This window comes from Schistocerca americana, chromosome 3, assembly GCF_021461395.2.
Source record: "Schistocerca americana isolate TAMUIC-IGC-003095 chromosome 3, iqSchAmer2.1, whole genome shotgun sequence".
Lineage (NCBI taxonomy): Eukaryota > Metazoa > Arthropoda > Insecta > Orthoptera > Acrididae > Schistocerca > Schistocerca americana.
In genome coordinates, this window is record NC_060121.1 from 107,993,990 (window position 1) to 108,016,821 (window position 22,832).

The 22,832-nt window shown below is 43.8% G+C and overlaps 1 protein-coding gene across 1 annotated transcript in view; it reads right to left on the reverse strand.

Moving 5' to 3' along the window:
• Positions 1 to 22,832, reverse strand: part of LOC124605900 (arylsulfatase B-like) — a 72,310-nt gene that overhangs the window by 24,506 nt on the left and 24,972 nt on the right. The window contains exons 5-6 of the mRNA XM_047137846.1: positions 17,521 to 17,770; positions 10,796 to 10,953 (exon numbers count right to left, since the gene is read on the reverse strand). Of these exons, the coding sequence (XP_046993802.1) occupies positions 10,796 to 10,953; positions 17,521 to 17,770 (408 nt within the window). The remainder of the gene's footprint in view (positions 1 to 10,795; positions 10,954 to 17,520; positions 17,771 to 22,832) is intronic.

Sequence of the window (22,832 nt, forward strand, 5' to 3'; positions counted from 1 at the left end):
GAACAAACACTGGTAGCAGTTACTTCCGTAAAATATCTCGGAGTATGCGTACAGAACGATTCAAAGTGGAATGATCATATAATACTAATTGTTGGTAATGCGGGTGCCAGGTTGAGATTCATTGGGAGAGTCCTTAGAAACTGTAGTCCCTCAACAAAAGAGGTGGCTTACAAAACACTCGTTCGACCTATACTTGAGTGTTGCTCGTCAGTGTGGGATCCGAACCAGGGCGGGTTGAAAGAGGAGATAGAGAAGATCCAAAGAAGATTGGCGCGTTTCGTTACAGGGTTATTTGGTAAGCGTGATAGCGTTACGAAGATGTTTAGCAAACTCAAGTGGCAGACTCTGCAAGAGAGGCGCTCTGCATCGCGGTGTAGCTTGTTGCCCAGGTTTCGAGACAGTGTGTTTCTGGATGAGGTATCGAATCTATTGCTTCCCTCTACTTATACCTCCCGAAGAGATCACGAATGTAAAATTAGAGAGAAACGAGCGCGCATGAAGGCTTTCCGGCAGTCGTCCTTCCCGCGAACCATACGCGACTGGAACAGGAAAGGGAGGTAATGACCGTGGCACGTAAAGTGCCCTCCGCCTCACACCGTTGGGTGGCTTGCAGAGTATGAATGTAGATGTAGATGTACTGCCACGTGACAGTTCGCAGGCCTGTCTCCTTGCGACCGTATATTGTCGTGACCACCACTGCCAGCAGCCAGTTGCTACATTCCAACTAAGCCTTTCTGCAGTTTAGCAGACGGATCATGCAGCTTCTCGTAGGCCTATTACACGACATCGATCAAACTCAGAGAAGTCTTTGTGGCCTTAAAGGCATTCTTGACTAACATCAACTCACCATATCCAGTCCCATAGGGTAATTAACGCACGACCATTACAGCATTTATTTAAAGCAAACCTGATTTGAATCCTCACAGTCGCCTTACTAGAGCCACTTTTAGACGCCTGTTGCGGAACTTGGACAGACGTCATATTACAGATGTAGTTACACGCTTACCAGTTTTCGTTTATACCACCCAACTCATTCTTCATATTGTGATATTTTTCCGTCAATGTGCACCACTGTTTGACCTGTGGCTGGCTCATGCTATGTGTTGGATTAAACCTCGGTTGCTATTCTGTGTTTAGCCTCCCGCGGTTATCGCGATTATGCTGTTACCCCCTCTTTCCACGGGTGCCAGCAGCGGCGTGTATCGATATACGTACTTTGGACTATCTTTGGCCTAGCGCTTATAGTTACCGGCTTGGCTGTGTGCGGGCTGTTGGTCGGTTGGCGTGAAGCAGCGAGGAAATCTCCGTGGCGCGTGGTTTGGCAGGGCCCGCTGGCAGCCTCTATGCGTTGCTGGAGTGAGTAGTGATGTTCCCATTGCTACGAGGTTCGTGGCTCACCGACATTGGACATGAAAGTTGAGTTTTGACTTAATCTACTAGCAAGTCACGACTGTTCACATTGTGTCATTTGGAGTTAGTTGTCGGTTGTTGGGATATTCCCGCGAGCAAGAAGGTGTGTTTTCATGTTGACAAATTTTAGCCACCCTCCGGTGGGGTTTAACCGTGCTTGGTTATTTTGAATTTAAGTGCACCAGCGGTATCTTCTGCCTTATGGCTGGTAACGTTCCGGTTACCTGTCCTGGCCGTTGACGTAAATTCAGGCAGTGTGTTTTCCTCATCGTGTTGTCGCTGTCCAGCACAGTGTGTAGCTTGGCAGCTCAATGTATAATTGGTTGTGGCGCCAATACCTTCTACGTTCTTCCATTGAACTCCCTGTTGTGAATCTGGTCGGGTGAAGCGGAGGTTGTCTTGTCGGTGGGTCCGTTGACTGTCTGTCGGTTGGGTTGTCGTCGGATCGACAATGGTTGGGCTGACTGCCAGCCTCACCTAAGCGAACGTTAGTGTATGAATTTCAGGCCGACCATCGGAACTTCTGACCTCCCTTGGTTGTACTGCTTTTTCTTGTATGTTCTTGTTGTTTGTACTAGTATGGCTTCTAGCAGATTTTTATATTAAGGTTGTTTTGTCCTTATGGCGTCAGATGGTTTGGGCATTCAGCCTAATTTAAGAACTGTTTTACGTAAACCCTTTGGCATTTTTAAAACTAATGTTAATGAGTCCTAAATGTTTGGTCTTCAGCCGATTTTGAATTTAAGTTGTTTTGCTCTTAAAGTGTCAGATTCTTGGAGCCTTCATCCGATTTTGAATTAAAGTTGCCGCGCGGGATTAGCCGAGCGGTCTAGCCGCTGCAGTCAAGGACTGTGCGGCTGGTCCCGGCGGAGGTTCGAGTCCTCCCTCGGGCATGGGTGTGTGTGTGTGTGTTTGTCCTTAGGATAGTTTAGGTTAAGTAGTGTGTAAGTCCCATAAGATATAACACACATTTGAACATTTTTGAATTAAAGTTGTTCTGCTCTTAAGGTGTTAAATGGTTAGATGGTTTGGGCCTTCAGCCTAATTTAACAACAGTTTTAAGTAAAGCCATTGGCATTTCAAAAATTAATGTTATTGAGTCTTAAGTATTTGCTCTTATAGTGTCTGATTCTTTGGGCCTTCAACCTAATTAAGGATCTGTTGTAAGATAAGGCTTTGCCCTTTATGTCTCTGATTTTGGTTGAGCTTTAAGCTATTGGCTTTCAGCCTTTTTTAAATTAAAGTGGTCTTGCCCTTAAGACATGAGATTGTACGGCACATTCAGCCGCTAATTAAGTTCCAAAATTAAAGCTGTGGTTTTTTTCTTGGCTCTTGTAATGTTTGATCAAATAAAAGTTTGTCTGTTCGAGTGTAACTGACAGCCGCTTATTTTGGCCCCTTTCCACTACTTAGAGTACCTGTCCTGTCCTGTAGATTTATCGGGGCGTCTCACTGCGAATTCCACCTTTTTTCTGTTCAGTCGCTAATAGTTCGCGCGAAGAACGATTGCTAGTAAGTCTCCTGCGTCGAGCCGAATCTCTCTAATTTGACCTTCATGGTCATTTCGCGACGTATTTGTAGGAGCAAGCAATCTATTCGTTGATTCTTTGGGGAACATTAGATCTTACGGTGACTCAGTCCGCATATCGTGGTCTTGTGGCTAGCGTTGCTGCCTCTGGATCGCGGGGTCCTGGGTTCGATTCCCGGTCGACTTGGGGATTTTCTCTGCCTGGAGACTGGGTGTTTGTGTTTCATTCCATCAACATCATTCGTGAAAGTGGCTAAATTGGACCGTGTAAAGATTGGGACTCTTCGGGTGCTGATGACCGCGCAGTTGAGCGCCCACAAACCAAACATCATCTGTGCAGTCTGTGGCTGGTTGGACTCGGTGTTGGAATATTCGCTTGTGAAATGTTGGGCAGTTGGATGTGAACAGCGCGTAGCGTTGTGCAGTTGGAGGTGGGCACCCAGCAGTGGTGGATGTGGGGAGAGAGTAATGCCAGAGTTTTGATAGGTTACTGTAAGCAGACGATCTGGCCGTGTGTCTGCCACAAAAAGGAAATTTGTAAAGATGGTTGTCATGAAATGACTTTTGAACATTATTAACCTTGTTTCTTCTCTGTCACAATCTTTCCTGTGCTAACTAGACCTATCAGTAGTTGGTGCCTTCAGTAGTTAGAACCTTTTATTTAGCTGGCAGTGTTGTCGCTCGCTGTATTGAGTAGTTCGAGTAACGAAGATTCTTGTGAGGTAAGTGATTGGGACAAATGGCTCTGAGCACTATGGGACAAAACTTCTGAGGTCATTAGTCCCCTAGAACTTACAACAAGTTAAACCTAACTAACCTAAGGACATCACACACAGCCATGCCCGAGGCGGGATTCGAACCTGCGACCGTAGAGGTCTCGCGATTCCAGACTGCAGCGCCTAGAACCGCACGGCCACTTCGGCCGGCGAGGTAAGTGATACACGAAAGGTATAGGGTTCTGTTAGTGGGGCCATTATTTTGTAGGGGCTATTGAAAGTCAGATTGCGTTGCGCTAAAATATTGTGTGCCAGTTTGGTGATGATCAGAATAAGTAAAGAGAAAACTGTTTGAGTACGTTGAGTTTTGCTCAGCTGTTTGAAAATCAAAGAACACAGAAGTTTACCAGCACAGTCATTCATAATTTTTCTAAGGGGTTCTTTCATAGTTTAAACTATAGCAAGGTAAACCAGAAAAAAGTAGCAAACAACAAAGGATAGTGTTCACATAAACAGGCCACATTACCTGCGCATTTGATTCCTATGATGTTTTGATTTATTTATTAACTGTCCTTTGACACTGGTGCGTAGCCAGGCAACTGATTATTGACAAATGTATTATTCATTATCACGTGTACCACCTAGACATTTTACATTTCACTGATACAATTGGAAAATCAAGATGCACCTTGTACAACTGAAATGAAGAAAGATTTTCAAGCTCACTCCTTAAACCCAAGTCAGCAAGGATGTCATTGGACTGATATGGCCCGTACCTATGTTCGTACTTGATTTCCGGAATTTCGTCAGTGAACATGCTGGGTTCCGTTGGAACCTTAAGCATAGCCAAAAATAGTGCATCACGTCAGAAGTAAGCGAAGCCAGTCCCCTTTCTTGTTTTGGAGCCGTATGTGTATATTCTGATCGATGGCGGTCACGTTGATACATTCAGCTGGGAGATTGATGATAAGCTGATGATAAATCCGAATGGGTTGCAAGAAACTTTAGGGCTTGTAATTTAGGAGTTCGTATTCTAAGCGAAATTTAGGTTACGGACTATCTTTGTTGTCTGTAGCTCCCTCGAATTCCTTCGGGGTACCAGTTGTCCTCAGTGAAGCAGTTTGTTTAGCTTGTGGCGTAGAGGGTGAGCTGTGTTTTCTGCTCTTCCTGAATATGAATTCCTGGCTCTCTTCCATCAAAAACGAATTCGCAGTTGTTAATTCACTGGTCCCAGATCTGTATAGAACGGTACTGTAGCCTATGGAGGTTGCTCAAGTATGTGTACTCATCGTGTTCTAGACGAGGTACAGTGTTGGCACTGGAACATGCGAGATTATCTTTGAACATGGTAGACTCACCACTCAACGTCATAGTGACGCTGTGTTCCTCTATGTGCATCTTCTCAGTGGTGAATTCGGCCACACCTTCACTATTTGGGACAAGAATGCGTGACTGTATCAAACAGTGCTTGAGGAGGAGGAGGAAGAGGAGGAGAAGTAGTAGGAGAGGCTCTTTAAACGAGAGGGTATTTGGCGAATGAATTTGCCTGCCAGTTCCCGCGACTTATATCCCGTCGACCACATGTGGCACGCGATGGGGATATTTATTGCAGTATATCGACATGCACCAAAGACAATCAAGCGGTTTGAACCGCACTGGTGGAAGAATGGAACGCCCTATGACAATAACTCCTTACCAACTCTCAGCATGGGAGCAATTCGCCGAACATGTAGTGTTGTCCATGGTGATCACACATCTTATAAAGAACCATCCCACGCCATTTGATATGTGCAGGGGACCACAATGAATAGTGGTGAGTTCAGTGTAATTTCTGTCTTTGAATAAAACTCTCATTTCTGTTCGTCTCATCGTATATTTATTTCATTACCTTCTGCAACATTTATTTCTACGTGTTTTCCAAGTATCTTCGTGTTAAGTTACCTGGCGAAAGATACGTTCAGCCTTAGGTTTAGCAAACTACTGAATATAGCTACTGCGCAAACCATGAAGGATGTTGTATTGTACCGCTAATAGTCATTCCCTATCCTGTTTCACTTCTTCGGTGGTCATGGTGGTCAAGAAATTAACTGGAATATAATTTAGTTATCAGTCCCGCTTCGAACTGAGCCGTGATGGCCAGAGAAGACGTGTGTCGAGACTCTCCAGACAGTCAGGCAACGATGGGATACCAATGTGACTGTTACCCTGACAACCAGGAGTGATGGTCTGTGGTGCCAATTCGTTTCACAGCAAGACCCAATTAGTTGTCATCCCCGTCACCGTTACAATACAGCGGTACGTAGACGCTATCCTATGCCCGGTTTTTTTGCCTTTCATGGCATGCCATCCTCGGCTTGAATTTCAACAAGATAATGCTCGCCCGCAAACGGTGACTGTTTCTTTTGCTGGTCTTTGTGCCTGTCGAACCCTACCTTGGACAGAAAGGTCGCCGCACATCGCCCCGATTGGGAACGTTTGAAGCATTACGGGGAGTGCCATCCACCATCTAATGGGCACTTGGATAGAATTCAGCACAATATCCATGAGAAGACACCCAGAAATTATATCAATCAATGCCAAGCCGAATAACGGCTTGCATAGTTGCCAGACGTTGACCAACACCCTTCTGACTTTTTCAGTTTGTGAAGCTCTTTCTCTTGACTAAACCATCCAATTTTTCTGAAATTGTAATCATACGTTTGCCTGAACATGTACGTCACATCTACCGATTTTTACCTCATTCGAATAATTGCTTCGGGGTGTGTCGTACTTATTGCCTTACAGTGTATTTTAGAACTTTCTACTTCGGATTTCAGCCAGCGATCGGCCCCAAGAATAACTAGAGTGTGAGGAGGGAAGTAAATTGGAGAATTTTTTACGAATGCTTAAAAAATGTACTGAAAAATTTTCACAGTCAAAGTGTCTTTACACTGAACGTGGTCTGTTTTCACTAGCTACGTATCGACTGGCGATTATGCATCAAAGTACCTAAAATTTCCTCCTAGCCTTAAAAGAATCTTGTGAACTTTACAGGTGCTCTGCTACCAGAGAGGCTGCTTCTTTAGTGCGGTGCAGCCCTGAATCTACCACGGGGAATTCTAGAAATTCTCCATCTGTCGACGCATGTACAGAGATCTGCATCCAAGACCGACACTGAGACGACGAAGGCTTTTCCTCTAAACCAATGGATCCCGAAGAAACTCTGGGAAAAGTGTGGCAAATTGCGACCTCTGCTTGCATCCCACACACGAGGCCATCAGTCTCCACCACTTCCGTCGGCCGTCTGTAAGAACTCTGGATGGCCTCAGGTCCCGAGCAACAGGCGTCATTGGAGCTGACATGAACCACAACTTGCAGATTACTCCATCCTGCACGCTCGAGAGCCGCAGGCAAGGTCTCCTCCACATTGCAGATGAGCTCTCCAGCAGACATAGAAGGTGCACATTGAATAGCTTTCTGGCACCGAACGGTGTTTTCCTAAGACGCTCCACGACGTGCCTAAGGTTGGAGATTCCGAAACTAGCAAATCCGTCAGCCCCATGCGCCTGCTCGGATCCTGGTGAAGAAACGGGCACCTGTCCACTCAGAGGGTGAATGTGTGAGCCCAAGCAGTCAGCCTCCACACTGACCATCTCACAGGAGCAAAGCGAACGCGTTACCTCCCGCCACTCAGCCTGTTGTGAGGACTGATCCACCGTGCGTTACACTGGGCGATGCCTCGGCAGCAGAGACTGTGGGCGACATTAGCGGCACCTGAGGCGTCCCGCTCAGTTCGCCACCGTGAGGCAGTAGCCTCAACATGGCTGGCCCTAGCCGAAAGTGCCTTCAGGTGTTCGCGGATCACGAGCCCGGAAAACGCTAAACAAGTAACTCGCTGCTCTGTTGGTGCATAGCAGGCGACATCTGGAATCTGACTGGCCGCCTAGGCGGAAGCGAACGGTTGTTGGATCTTCAAAACTAAAAAATAAATGATAACAGCACTACAGATTGCCGTAGCCTGTACTTTATAGACACTAAAACTCGATATTTCACTTCTTAAATAGAAAAAACACACACATAATCTAAGAAATAAACAGCGAACAAAATATAGAAAAGGATACAATTTTTGTGTCTTACTGCATTACGTAATATGTTGTACAAGAGCAACTCAATGAATGAAAGCTATATTTTTTTCTTCTCAGTGGATTTACAGCTTTGACTCCAGCTGGCATTCTTTAATTTTATTTGCTCTTGTCCATTAGCTCTGTTGTTTCAGTGAATAGCACTTTTTGTAGTGATTTTAGAGAATTTTATTAGGAGAGCTCTTTTGCTTGCATGAATCAAAATCTAAATGAGAGATCCATTTTCTGTATTCTGAACGAACATATTATGCGAAGATTACTCACAGAATTCAGCTGCAGTATAGTGACATCTATCTTCAATAACGAAACACTTGGAAGTGATTTAGTTCTTTTAAAGGTGAGCGTGTATTTGCTTGCAACAAAGAGCGTCTGAGGGGGCCATCCACTTCAAAAGAGCATAGGGAATTCAGACAACTGCACAAATGGTTCCTGATTATCGTCGTAGAAGCATTTACGATATTGTCGGTAATCTGAGCACTAACAGTTGTCCAGCATTAGAAACGTCCATGAATTTCTAAAACATCGTGAGGTTTGTTCTCTTTGGATACCACGCCTTCTGATGTATGAACACAAGAGAAATATTTGAAAATGGAAAGTCACATTTAAGGGGTTCTGACGAGGAAGAAGGAAAGATTCTCAGCCACACAGTAATCACTGGTGAGCAGTGGGCATATGAACAATGTAGTAAAGGGCTGAGCATGAAGTGGATATATCGTTCGTTGCCTATAGCAAAAAATTTCAAAAGACAAATGTCAGATGGAGGTTGAGATCTTCAGCATATCCCTAAGATTCTACAAGCCCAATACCTGGTGATCCCCAGGGAGGGGAAGCTCCAAGGATGGATCACACACTACATTTGGATACATTAATGAAGGAGCTCTTCTGACTATAAAAGAAACTAGCAGTCCCTATAAACATTGTTCCTTTAACATAAACTAATGAATTATCCACTAAAATGAGTATGGAAACATTTAATAAGTTAACTTAACGATTGTAATTATGAAATCTAGCCTTAATGCAGGTGGGTGGATATATGAAAGATAAGTGTATCAGTAGACTTGCCAAAGTGCGTGGTGGAAGCAACTGACCCAGTGTGAAAGTTAAAATTGTGCTATTAAACCCTGACTGAATTTAACTAATCTTGTTTTCCCACTCGATGCGATGACTATACTGCTGTTTCATCAGTACCACTGCTATGTGGTGTAGTAGCAACTGTTGCCTGACTCAAGTCTTTGAGACTTGGCTGTTTCTGTCAATGTAGGAATCTTGCTGGACAACTGCATTAGGCCTTGCGAGTTCCGATCAGTAATAAGTTTGTAAATAAGTTTAAGAAACTCCAATTCTCACGAATTTGCTGTGGTTAACCTATATGGTGATGTGCTGTTGGGAGGAAACCAAAAAAGTCTCCCAGTCTGTGACAGACTTCTCACCATAGATCGCCACTGGAAAATGTGCCTTCTACAGAAATAGGTATTGTGACCCACTCTGAGTGCTCGTTACTAGGAATTCAAATGAACATTCATTTACTGCGCGACAGCAGGGAAATAGGCAGTCTCACACATTCTGGTGGCTGCACCTGGCTTCACATGTTGTCTTTCAAAATGGATTTCTTGAAGTGTCTCACACAATACTACAATATAGATCACCCTGAGTGACCTGCTGATCTGAGATGGGACGTAGCTAATTCTGCGTCTCCTACCTGCTCTGGTGAACAGCTTTAGGCGCTGAATAAACTTATGACCCCTTCTGGTCCTTTTAAGTAAACTTCCGCATTGTGCAAGCCAGCTAAAAAGAGTTCTCAGTGCTGCAGGAAACAACAAGCCCACCTCACCATATTAAAAAGAAAGGAAGAGAAGAAGTCATTAACAGTACTGAATACTGTCTGCAGCTATGATGCAGCGTTAAAGGATCGTCCACATTGACTGTTGGAATGTTCATAGTACATTATAAAACACGTTGCGTGGCAGTTTACCGATTAACTGCCATATAGCATCATCTCCTTGTCATCTTTAAAACCGTTGCCGATGAAACTGTGCTGAGAAATTAATGTGAGCACAAACTCATCAAATAACCATAAAAATTTGAAATCTGATCCGTTGTGTCATAATTAATTTAATGTTCAAATACTAGCTAGAAAATTAGTCAACCGAAATTTGATTGTGATTGCTGAACATCATAGGTAGTCAGGGATTGTTGGTGCAACGTTGTGTGATTTGAGAGGAAATACAAAGAGTGTTATCATTAATTGCGGTTGGATGTGATTAAGTAGCTTAGAAAGTTTTAATTAAAATGGATAAGCAGTGTGATGTGTTACGTGAAGATTTTTCTGTGATGCTCTGGTGCCTTTAATTATGATGCCTGAATTACTGATTTTTTCACAAGTTGTATTTGATTAACTACATTCTGAGCAAGTGGATTATTCCTTGACTTTCTTGAATTTTTCATCAGAAGGGGTTAGTGTAAGGAGGTTTTACACGCAATATCATCTGATCAGTCAGAGTAAACGCGAAGTCAGGCAGTAATAACGGTTAACAAAAATCGTTTATGTGCAGAGGATTTCATTTTTCTAGTTTATCTACAGGTTTGTATGGTTCCCTCTGAATCAGTAATTACAACTAGACCCCCCTAAGGTTTGAAGTAGCTCACACTGTTGACAGAACAAATACCAAGGATACTACAAGTCTAACAGATAAGGAACTCGCCATACCATGAAGAATGAGCGAGCACGAAGGCACAAACTGTACTTCAGGACGATATTAGGAAATCTGTTAAGAACTGTACCGAGTCAATATGAGTATGATGGTTATTATATAGTATAAAGTAGTTACTCATATGGCTATTTCCCAACAGAAGGTTTCTTTTAAAGAAATTGTACTTTTATTTTGGCTTCCTTTCATATAAATATTATAAAACGAACATTGTCTTCATCCTTTCATGAAGTGTACATGAGAAACGTTCCATCTGTTTTGAGAAAAGCTTGATGGAGGTTGATCTTACCATTTGTTGGAATTTAGACTCACCCCTCTCAGTGGATAGTTGGAGCCCCAGTTGTTGTACTGGCCTGACGAAGGGGCGCCATTATCGGCAATGAAGACAATGATGGAGTTCTCCAGCATGCCGCGCTGCTGCAGCGCCGCCGCCACACGTCCAACCGACTCGTCCACCTTTGACATCACGGCTGCCAACAGATGAAATGTTCGGTGGTTGGTCTGGACATGTATGATATTTCTTGAAACATTGTTACCTGCTAGATATTCGTATCAAATACCTTCGAAGTCAGTGAGTGAGATACAGCACTAAGACATTGCTCCCTATCATTGAAGTACTGTGGTCCAATTTCCGGCCCAAGCTTGCTGGGTTGGGTTTTTACACGACTTCTCAAATCAATACAAACTCTGAGTCTAGATACTTTCTAGGAAAATGTCAAGTGTAAGTCTGGCCTCCGTCTCGCCACACAAGACCAGAGCTCTGCTTCATGTAGCACTCCTTAATTTAGGGACTGCACACCCCTAGAGAACTTCAGAAATTCTGGAATGGGTGTATGTAGCTGCTAAGTTGTATTTAAAGTAACACATTTTTATCACATATAAGTACATTGAATTGTTTGGTACGTACAGCTAACGAAGAGCCATATAGCTGTCATTCCTTACCATGCTGTTTTCGTCCATCCAGAGGTTCTGTTCGCTTCGTCGGTCCTGCAAGCAGAACTTGCCAAACACATATTCGGGAAATGAAACATAAAAAGACTATGTGGCACATGAATTGACTGGAATGTGGACAATTACGTTTACTACAAAAGACCAGAGTTAGACTCTATGGCAATCTCTGTTACGGTATGTTGTGACAACAATACGCTACTGTGCTGTAAACAACCAGTTTTGGTCAAGCGAAATCTTCAAGTCACATTGTAACAAGTATTTCGACCTATTTTGTATCTGTATCGATATTTATATGTCAATTTGTGGTGTTGCATATGTAGAGTGTTGCAGGCCCTAACTGTCATGGAAATTCTTTGACCACGTATTTATATTTTAGTTATATGAACATTCTGAACGAAGTTGTTTACTGTGCTCCTGGATTTTAATAACTACTTGAATGATTGTTATATAATGTACTGTAAATGACGTGGTCCATAGTTAGGGAACGTAGGGTTGAATGTAAAAGACGGAGGAAGCCACGCACCTGCGGAAGCAGCCTGGCGTAGTGGAAAAGGTGTGGTTGACACGCAAGTGGCAACTCGTCCGTTGTGATTGGTAAGGGGTCTGGGCTGAGTAGTGCTGTGGTTAACATCTCGCTAGCAGCAGCGGATCATTTTGGCTCATATTCTTGGAGTTTTGTGGCCAGAGGAGCTTAAGAGCAGTATTTACCGGCCTCGGATGCTGCATTAGGTGATACTATTATCATGGCATGTGTTTGGCCCAGTAAAAATATAATTTTCTGACGCCAAGAATATCTGTAGCGGGACGAAGCTAACAGTACTGCCATTATTGCATCGCCGCCACTTTAACAGCCACTGGAAACTACGCCACCAGTGCCACCAGCCTTCCACTAAACTGTTTATATTTAGCACTCCGCAAATGGATAAGGTATATGTGAAATTTGGTTCATTTTAATAATAATTGTGGTGTTGCTAAAAATTCTGTCTTACACCCGTGATTATCCCAAATCACAAACTTCGACAGGAATGCTAGCATTTTTTGAAATCCAGAATTTCAGAAAGTGAGATTGTGTGACATTTTCTTTACTGGGTTAAAGCAGGCTACTTGAAAGTATTGTTTACTGTAACGTTCATGAACTAATTTCCAACGTAAGTTGAGTTACGTCTTAAACAGTAAATGGTAACCCAAATTTGGATCACTTCTTCTACAAGAACCACACTGTCTCGAGTGCCTGCAGTCCGCAGCTCGTGGTCTAGTGGCTAGCGTTGCTGCTTCTGGATCACGAGGTCCCGGGTTCGATTCCCGGCCGGGTCGCGAAATTTCTCCGTCCGGGGACTGGGTGTCTGTGTTGTCCTCATCATCTAATCATCATTCGTACAGTGACTAGACTGTAAATGGAGAGATTCAAACCTGTACGGGCGCTGATGTCCACGATGTTGAGCGCCCTACAAACCAACATCATCATAAACATCATCATCCAGTGACTGCACAGTATATGTGGGAGCTTAAGAAAATAATAACATTGAGGCGGAATAAGGATATCCAGCCCGCATTCGGCGAGACAGATGGAAAACCGCCTAAAAACCATCCACAGACTGGTCGGCTCACCGGACCTCGACACAAGGCCGCCGGGCGGATTCGTGCCGGGGACCAGGCGCGCCTTCCCAGTCCGGAAAGCCGTGCCTTATATCGAACGGCTAACCGGGCGGGTATGAGAAAGAGTAGGTCGTCTTGCTAACAGATATCGTCTTGTTGCTCCCACGCTCTAAGCTTGTTTAGTAATGCTGAATATGCATACATTGTCAACTTGTAATTTGTGTCTGTGTTTTTGAGGAGCAATATATTCGTTGTTAACATAACGTATTTTGCTCAGTCACTTCTAGCTAGACTATTTCTTTCAGTCATGTTTTGCTTAAGTGTACTGAACATTGGCTGTATTTATCAGGTTAACATGATGTTAGGCGAAGAGTGATTCAAAAGAAACGTATTCTCAATACATTCTGTATTATGAAGCAAGGTTGGAGTGAAACGACAGATTTTGGCCCGTTACCTCTGCGTGTAAGTTATTTTCGGTCTTCAAACAAGGTAAGACGACGTGGGTTAGTGATTGTTGACATCTGGTTGCTACGTGTGCAAAATTTCGTAGCGATTTTCCGTAAGTTTAATAAATACAACAGATACGCTGTGGTAACTTCTCTGTAGTGACGGTACTCACGACACCAGAGAGTACTGCAACACAATCGATAAACCGCGTTCGAAACACTCAAAGCGCAGCAGCTGTATGGATTGGCAGTACGAACAATACTGAGGAAAGCCAGGGGCTGCAGCTGCCATCACGTTTGCGGAAAGCAATTGCTCGATGGCTCGTTAAATACCGGAACACCGAGCTACGGCGGACAGTTCCTTTCAGTTAGTCTCCAGTTATTGGCGAGTCTACAAGCTGCAGTGTTCGTGCCTCGTCTCAAAGACTCGGGCATCGTAGGCCAGCTCTGGACTCCCCATAGGCATAACTGAGAGTCACAGTGACTGGACTTTATTATTTTAGAGAACTTGTAATAATTTCAAACGTCTACTTGTGTCGGACATTTCACAAAAAGAAGCATTATTTAAGTTGAGTATTTGTTCATATTTAATAAATACCATTTTATTACTAATTGTTGGGAATCTTTCTGACTGAAGATAACCTACGCCGTCCCCTTGCATTCCCAACATTTACGATTCCGCGAACGTAGAAATCACGTGGCGTTGAGGGGAAGAATTCCTTCAGATACGTTCGCAGCGCATTTTTCGTTCGGAAAGGAAGTTCTCGATAGAGCAAGAAAGGTGAAAATCCGACGATGTAACATCAGGTCAATAAGGTGGGTGTGGAGTGACTTCCCAATCCGACTCCTGTAGCCGATAGTGTTTTTTGTTGGCGGTCGATACCGTGGACTAGGATCAATTCATTCAGTCTTCCTGGTCGTTGTTCTTGGATTGTGTCTACATGACGTCTCAGTTGTCGACAATAAATATCATCAGTGATGGTTACAACTCTCGGAAGCAATTCCTGGTACACTACACGGTCACTGCTCCACCACATGCATGATATTAAATTTTGTAGATGCGCGCAGATCCTTGGACGGGGAGTTGCTGTTTGTACTCACCCATTCCTTTCTTTTCCTTATGTCAGCATAAAGACACCATTTCTCGTCACCAGTAACGGTAGAGGATAGCAATGGCCGGTTCCGTTCACGATCCGGTTTATGACGAGCAAGCAGAGGTGCACAAATGGCCACCATCTGATTTATGTGATTTTGACTCAGAGCATGCGGTATCCATACGCCCAATTTTTGAACGTTCCCCAATGCATGCAAATGTCGCATTATTGTGGGATGATCATAATTCATCACATTTGCAAGTTATTGAGTACAATGAAGTGCATAATTGTGAATTAATGCGTTAAAATGATCTTCATCAAACTTTGAAGATCTTCCTGAACGTGGAGAGAGTCGAATGTCAAAAATATCCTCCCTGAAACGAGAAAGCAATTACCTTCCCATGCTCTGTCCAATGGCATTATTCTCACACACGGTGTAAATGTTTCACGCTGCCTCCGCTGCTGTCATCTCTCTGTTGAACTCAAACAGAAGGATATGCGGAAAATGATCCGATTTCTCGATTTGGCACTTCATTTTCTAGCGTCCACAGTTCCGCTCACTATCTCCAGATGACAACATGACGATATGTGAACTCAAATAGTAACAGTCAAGTACAACTAAAAAAATCGCTGAATGTATCCCTATAGCAACCGGAAAAACTAGGAAAACGAGAATGTTACGAACTTTTGCATCAACCTAATATGTATCAAAAGCGTGTGAGTCCTATCGAATGGCCCTTAGATGTTAGCTATTACCTTCACTGTAAATAGATGAACTCATGCTTGGGAAGACAACCCCCTTGCACTGCCCATCGCTACAGGTGGGATTACCTGTTGCTTTCACGAATCTGTTTAATCATGTATTCTATACTATACTGAGCCATGTAGGTCCATTATTATCTGTGGTGCTCGGTTATATGATATTTAGTGCTGTGTAAGTATTCTTGAGGCATTATGGTGAGCCAGTTAGCATTAATTATCTTTTCATGGACATTGTAATTTTCTTTTTGCATATCGGTGTAACATCAGAACTTGCACATCACTACTTGGAGAAGTGATTAATGCTAATACTTAAACAGGCCCCACGTCCGGCCATCCTGATTTAGGTTTTCCGTGATTTCCCTAAATCGCTCCAGGCAAATGCCGGGATGGTTCCTTCGAAAGGCCACGGCCGACTTCCTTCCCCATCCTTTCCTAATCCGATGAGACCGATGACTTCGCTGTCTGGTCTCCTCCCCCAAAAACAGCCAAACAGCCAACTTAAACAGGCGCACCTTTCAGTCTAGTTGTTACAGATACACGCTTAAAGACTAAAGACTGTGAGGTAGTAGCAGAGCAAATTATTGTACTGAAAGACGTGTCACAAGTAAACTGACTTGCTATTTTGTTTTGAAAAATGGGCAGTAATATCGGATATCAAGGTTAATTCAATCAATCTAATCACGATATACGAAACAATGAAACTCTTGAATGTGCTTTAAATATCTAGCCTACTATGTAATGGAGCCTTAAGCAATAACTAACGAAATTGAAATTACGTTCCAGACTACGCAACTCATATGCAGCAAGGAGTGCTAACTCGCAAAGACCAAAATGTATCCTTACAGATCAGTGGACCTAGAACTCTTACCCTCTCTCAGAGACGTTTACTTGCATAAACAGAAATGAAAGAGACAAAAATATTGCAATCGATTTTATGGTCATACGAGAAGAATGAATGACACCATATGAACTAAGAATCATTTGTGTTCCATAGCTCTTAATGCATAGTCGTACGGCACCGTACCTGCTGATTCATCAAATTACTGTAAGAAAAATTATAACTCATAAAACAAATAGAGTAAAACAATTAAAATGCAGCTGCCAATGATATTACATGTATGTCATTCCACCTTGACAATGCATACGTCACTCGATAACAGCCGTAACAGATCTGTAGTGAAAGGAAAGAAATAAAACTTAATATCGCACAGCAGCGAGTGTGGAGACTCCTTATGAATAGTATACGTCATTTTCCAACTAAAGACATTTTCAGTTTTATAGTTTAGAACCCTAAATACCTCAATACTTAAACCTAGAGTAGATAAGTAAGCAAACAAAAACCACACAAAACTGAAATACCTTCAAAGCAGCTACAGTGACGTTTGGGACTTTATGAGACGACAAACGAGCTGCTGCAAAAGGTTGAAAATGGTTCAAATGGCACTAAGCACTATGGTACTTAACATCTGAGGTCAGATGTGGACTAACCTAAGGACATCACACACATTCAAGCCCGAGGCACTATTCGAACCTGCGACCGTAGCAGCCGCGTGGTTCAGGACTGAAGCGCCTAGAACAGCTCGACCCAAAAGGGTGAGATGAAGGCACTTCTACACATAGAGCTTGAATGAAGGAATACCGATAACTACTGTCATTACTATGGTAAGCTAACGTGATACATGTTGGCCGACTAACAAAATAAATGAATAAACAAAAATATGTTTTTTTTTATTTCAGCAAGCTTTCGTATGTAACCCTGTTGAGAATAGGACGCTATGAGAGGAGGCACACAGCGATCTGCCTGGATAGCAGCGCGCATTAGCACGCATCTTGTGGGATTCGGATCGTATCCTTCCGCCTGATTAACGTGGAGGGTTAGTGTGTCGGCCAGTCTGGATGTGGTTTTTAGGCAGTTTCCCACATCCGACTAGGAGAATACTGCACTGGTACCCACATTCCACCTCAGTTGTACAATTCGTAAACATCTTCAAAACTTTCTCACATTTCCACATGGTACAACGCCAGACGCGGGTATGTGGGATACAGAAATGCTGTCAGACTTCGGAACGGATGGCGACCGGAAGGGCAGCTATCCACCGTCTACCAGTGGTATTTCCAAAACCGTATTAGCTTGCCGGCGCCCTGAACAGGTGAGATAAGGTTGGGATGGAGAGGAGAGTGGGCGTACCTGCGTAGAGCCGGCGGTTGGGGTCTGAGACGTGGCCGAAGGCATTCACCACCTGCTGCGGAGCGTCCAGCCACTTGGCGGCCACTCCGGCGTGGCAGCCGAGGTGCGCCAGGTAGAGGAAGAGCGGCCTCCCAGTGTCGTGCTCAGCTATCAGCCTCTCCGCCTCCTCCGTGAACACGTCCGTCACGTAGCGGCCAGAGTACTCCCACGCCGTCCGCATGTTGTCGCGCATGTCGTAGCCGCTCATGTTCTGCAATGATATCACGGAAAAGCGTCAGTAAAAAGCGCTGGCGATCACGTTTCTCACGAGGAAATTCAAGTATTGAAGTGTTCCAGACGTCTTACTACAACAAGTTACAGTAACTCCTATTCGCAGCATCACAGTGACGTACATTCGAAGAATTGTCATACCAAATAGGAACCAGTTTCTATGAATGTTTGGGAGATACACGGGTCAGTCACAGTAATTTGAATACCACCTATGGTGAATCTACGTCTATATCTACTCCATATTAGACAAGCCACATAATGGGTGTGGCAGAGGGTACTTTCGGTATCACTATCTGATCTCTCCAACACTGTGAAGAATGATTGTCGGTAAGCCTCTGTATTGCCTCTAATTTCTCGGATTTTCTCCTCGTGGTCAACACGCCAGATGTATGCTGTGGGAAGTAATATGTTGTCTGACTATTCCTGGAAAGTAAACTCTCCCGAACAGGCAACGAAGGACCAGCGGTACCGACTGGTCATCCTCAGTCCATAGACGTCAATGGATGCGGATATGGAGGGGCATATGGTCAGCACACCGCTCTCCCGGCCGTATATCAGTTTCCGAGACCGGATCCGCTACTTCTAAATCAAGTAGCTCCTCAGTTTCAAATCACAAGGGCTGAGTGTCCAGCCCGACAGCGCTTAACTGACGTGAATCGGTGTTACCATGGCGGCAATACTGTTGGCCTCCTGAAAAGTGCTGTCCCGAAATTTCGATAGTAACTCTCTCCGTGATGCACAACGACTCTCTTGCAACGTCTGCCAGTGGAATTTGTTTAGCATCTCCGTAAGTCTCTCTCGCCAGTTAAAGGATCCCGTGACGAAACGCGCCCCTCTTCGTTATATATCCTCTACCTCCTCTATCAGTCTTACCCGACAAGGATCCCAGACAGATGAACAATACACAAGAATCGGGCGAACAAGCGCCTTATAAGCCACTTCTTTTGCGGATGAGTTACATTTCCTTAAGATTCTTCCGATGAATCTGACTCTGGTGTCTGGTTTTCCCACTATCTGTTTTATATGATCATTCCACTTAAGGTTACTCTGGATAGTTACGCCTAAATATTTTACGGCAGACCATGTCTCCGGCTGTATGCCATCAATAGTGTAGCTGTAGAGTAGTGGATTTATTTTCCTATGTATGTGCAATATCTTACATTTATTTACGTTCAGAGTCTACTGCCAGTGGCTGCACCAATCATAAATTCTCTGCAGGTTTGGTATAGAAAACTGCGTCAACGTGCAATAACCACGTACACACGACGGGTGGTTGAAGCAGCAGCGGGAGGAATGCAAAGCGTGTCGAGGGGATGTGGTCAACAGTGCAGTCGTTGTCGTACTGATCAAAGGGAGCGATTTATTTGCGTCCATAAGGACGTCCTCGTTGGCTTTCGGGCTAACGATGGAAGTATTACCGAAACGTCTATAATGGTAGGCAATTTGCGTGCTGCCATGGTTATACTGTTGCTATTGTTGTGACCTTCAGTCCAATAATTAGAGTATTCTGTTGTCGATGTTGTGGTCTTCAGTCCCAATAATATGTAGAGTAATAGTAAGAAAATAATTACGGCCGCTAGGAGTAAGAGAATGGAAGAAGAGGAAATCCTCAGTGCCGCAGACGAATCATTCCTCGCTCTCGAATCGACATCAGAAAAAACTATTGTCAGTAAGTAGGAAAAGAGTTTCGAACGGCTATTTACATGTTAATGAATTTCACGACAACTGCACGAAATACGAAGTAAAGGAAGACATTATTAGAGCCGATGAAGGTCACAGGTTACACAAAAATGCTGCTGTGAAAGGAAAGGAACTAATGGCATTAGGAGAAACATGTGCCACTAATCATTTAAGACCCAACAAAAGATATTGTTGTTGTTGTGGTCTTCAGTCCAGAGACTGCTTTGATGCAGCTCTCCATGCTATTCTATCCTGTGCAAGCTTCTTCATCTCCAAGTAAATACTGCAACCTAAGTCCTTCTCAATCTGCTTACTGTATTCATCCCTTTACCCTCCACGCTGCCATCCAGTACCTAACTGGTGATGCCCTGACCACTCAAAACATGTCCTACCAACCGATCCCCTCTTCTAGTCGAGTTGTGCCATCCATAAAGTCCTCTTCTCCGCAATTATATTCAGTACGTCCTCATTAGTTACGTGATCTACCCATCTGCACGATCCGCTACAGCCACGCGGATAAGATGCCTGTCGTCTCGACTGCTAGTTGGGATCCAGCACGGCGTTCCGTATTACCCTCCTGAACCCACCGATTCCATATTCTGCTAACAGTCATTGGATCTCGACCGACGAGAGCAGCAATGTTGCGATACGATAAACCGCAATCGCGATAGGCTACAATCCGACCTTCATCAAAGTTTGAAACATGATAGTACGCATTTGTCCTCCTTACACGAGGCATCACAACAACGTTTCGCCAGGCAACGCCGGTGAACTGCTGTTTGTGTATGAGAAATCGGTTGGAAACTTTCCTCATACCAGCACGTTGTTCGTGTCGCCACCGGCGCCAACCATGTGTGAATGCTCGGAAGAGCTAATCATTTGCATATCACAGCGTCTTCTTCCTGTCGGTTAAATTTTGCGTCTGTAGCACGTTATCTTCGTGGTGTAGCAATTTTAATGACCAGTAGTGTATCTTTTCCGAATCTTCCCGGATAGTCCTCTCTCCAAATTTCATTAGTAAACCTCTCCGTGGTGCACAGTGCCTCTGCCACCGACGTTTCGTCAGAGGTCCGAGTCCTCGTTCAGGCATGGGTGTTTGTGTGGTCCTTGGCGTAAGTCAGTTTAAGTAAGATTAAGTAGTGTGTAAACCTAGGGACTGATGACCTCAGCAGTTTGGTCCCATAGGAACTTACCACGAATTTCTAAATTTCCACTGGAGTTTCTTGAGCATGTCGGTAACGCACTCACGTCGACTAAATGATCCCATGACGAAATGAGCTGCTCTTCGTTGGATCTTCTCTACCCCTTCTGTCAATCCTACCTGGTAACGATAACATATTGATGAAAAATACTCAGGTATCGGTCAAACAAGTGCCACATAAGCCACTTCCTTCGTCGATGAACTATATTTGTTTAAGTTTCTTTCTATAAATCTCAGTCTGGCAATGGCTTTTGATACTGATTGTTTCATGTGGTGATTCCACTTAAGGTCAATCTGAATAGATACTTCTAGATATTTTACGATGGATACGGTTTCCAGCAGTTTCTCATCAATAGTGTTGTCGTAAAGTAGTTGCTTTCTTTTCCTGTGCGTGAGCAGTATATTACATTTATTTACGTTCAGGGTCGACAGCCAGAGTCTGTACCATTCATCAATCCTCCGTAATTCTGAAGATCACTACTCTCTTCTGGCGGTGCTACTTTGTTATAGACAACCGCATCATCTGCGAACAGTTTTAAAGATCATCCATGCTTTTTACTAGATCATTTACATGTATTGTAAATAGTAACGGTCCTATTTCACTTCCTTGGGGTACTTCGGAAATTACCTTTACATCTGTCCATTTTGTTCCGTTAAGAACGGTGAGTTGAGCTCTGTCTGCAAGGATGTATTGAATCCAGTAGCAAATCTGCTGCGATACTCTATAAGCTCATGAACTCAAGGAACACGGCATCAACCTGGGCACCGTCGTCTACTGCGCTGTGGATCTCATGGAGAAACAGAACAAACTGTGTTCCGCAGGTTTTGTTTGCAGAACCCATACTCATTTTGAAAGATGAGAATTTCGTTCTCCAAAAACGTCATAATTCTTGAGAATAAAACTTTGCCCGTAATTCCACAACACACTGACGAGAACAATAAAGCTCTATAACTGTATGCTTCTTTTTTACGACCTTTCTTGAAAACTCGAATAACTGTGTTTTTTTCCAGTTGATGGGTATCCTTCGTTGCCCCAACGATATAAGGCGGGATTTTTCTAGGTCTGCCATCTGGTCCTGGTGACTTTGCACTACTAAGCGATTGTTCATTGATGGAAAGGAAGGACAACCCAAATGATGCGTTGGAATCACGCATGGCGTTCAATAGGGTTCTCCTGAACCCATCAATTCCATGATCACATGACAGCGGCACCAACCGGACCTACGCTAACGGCTACGTCTCTGATCCGTTACCCGCAGTCCTTACATGGTACGATCCTGATGCTCTCGAATGGAGACACGTCTTGGTAGGCATGTCTTCGTTTGACTTGGCATAACACGGTCTCTAAAATCAACACTCAAATGCGATATCTGAATGAGATATCCACTGCGTAATCTTTCCCTATGTTTAGAATGACGACGATGTTAGTGCTACTTACCGCATGCGATTTCGCTGAAATGCTGCTGATTTGCGTATTCAAACGTGTGGTATACCCCATGACAACCTGACGTTTGTCTCACTGTGTTACAGCGTTAATGTCTGGCAATGCAGATATGGTCCTGCTTCGTTCCGAGTTTTACACTTGGCCTTAAAGCGTGAGATGTCCAAGACGCCTCCGCCTGCTCTGATGTTGATCTAATGTTTATACAGAGCTCTGTCTGCTATACTGATCAAAAACCATCACTACGTGATCCAGCTATAAAGCAAACCAGGGAAATAAAACCTAATTGATAATTACATTAACGAAATCATGGATACGCTGAACTGCTTCATGTGACTTATTCGTTTTATTTACTGTACTTTTCGATAAATAATAACAGTGATTAATGTAGACCTATTGGAAATCTAATATTTGGTTGAAATAACACTGGATTCTGACTCTTGTGGTATTGTTTTGGCCTAGATCTTCGTTTCTCTCGAAACTGTTATTACATGGAGAAAGGAACGTAAGTCTTAGTCCTTATCATTTTACATGCCAACACGTTCCCACAATGAAACACATCCTGAAGGCGTTAGACGCATCGTAATCCCGTAACATTTCTTTCTGTACTATTCAGTCATCGTCATGCTCCAACTTTCAATTGCGTTTCTTACATGTCATCACCGTCTCTCCTCTAGTCGCATCCATTTCCCACTCTATGATTGTTAGGTTTGACCTGGT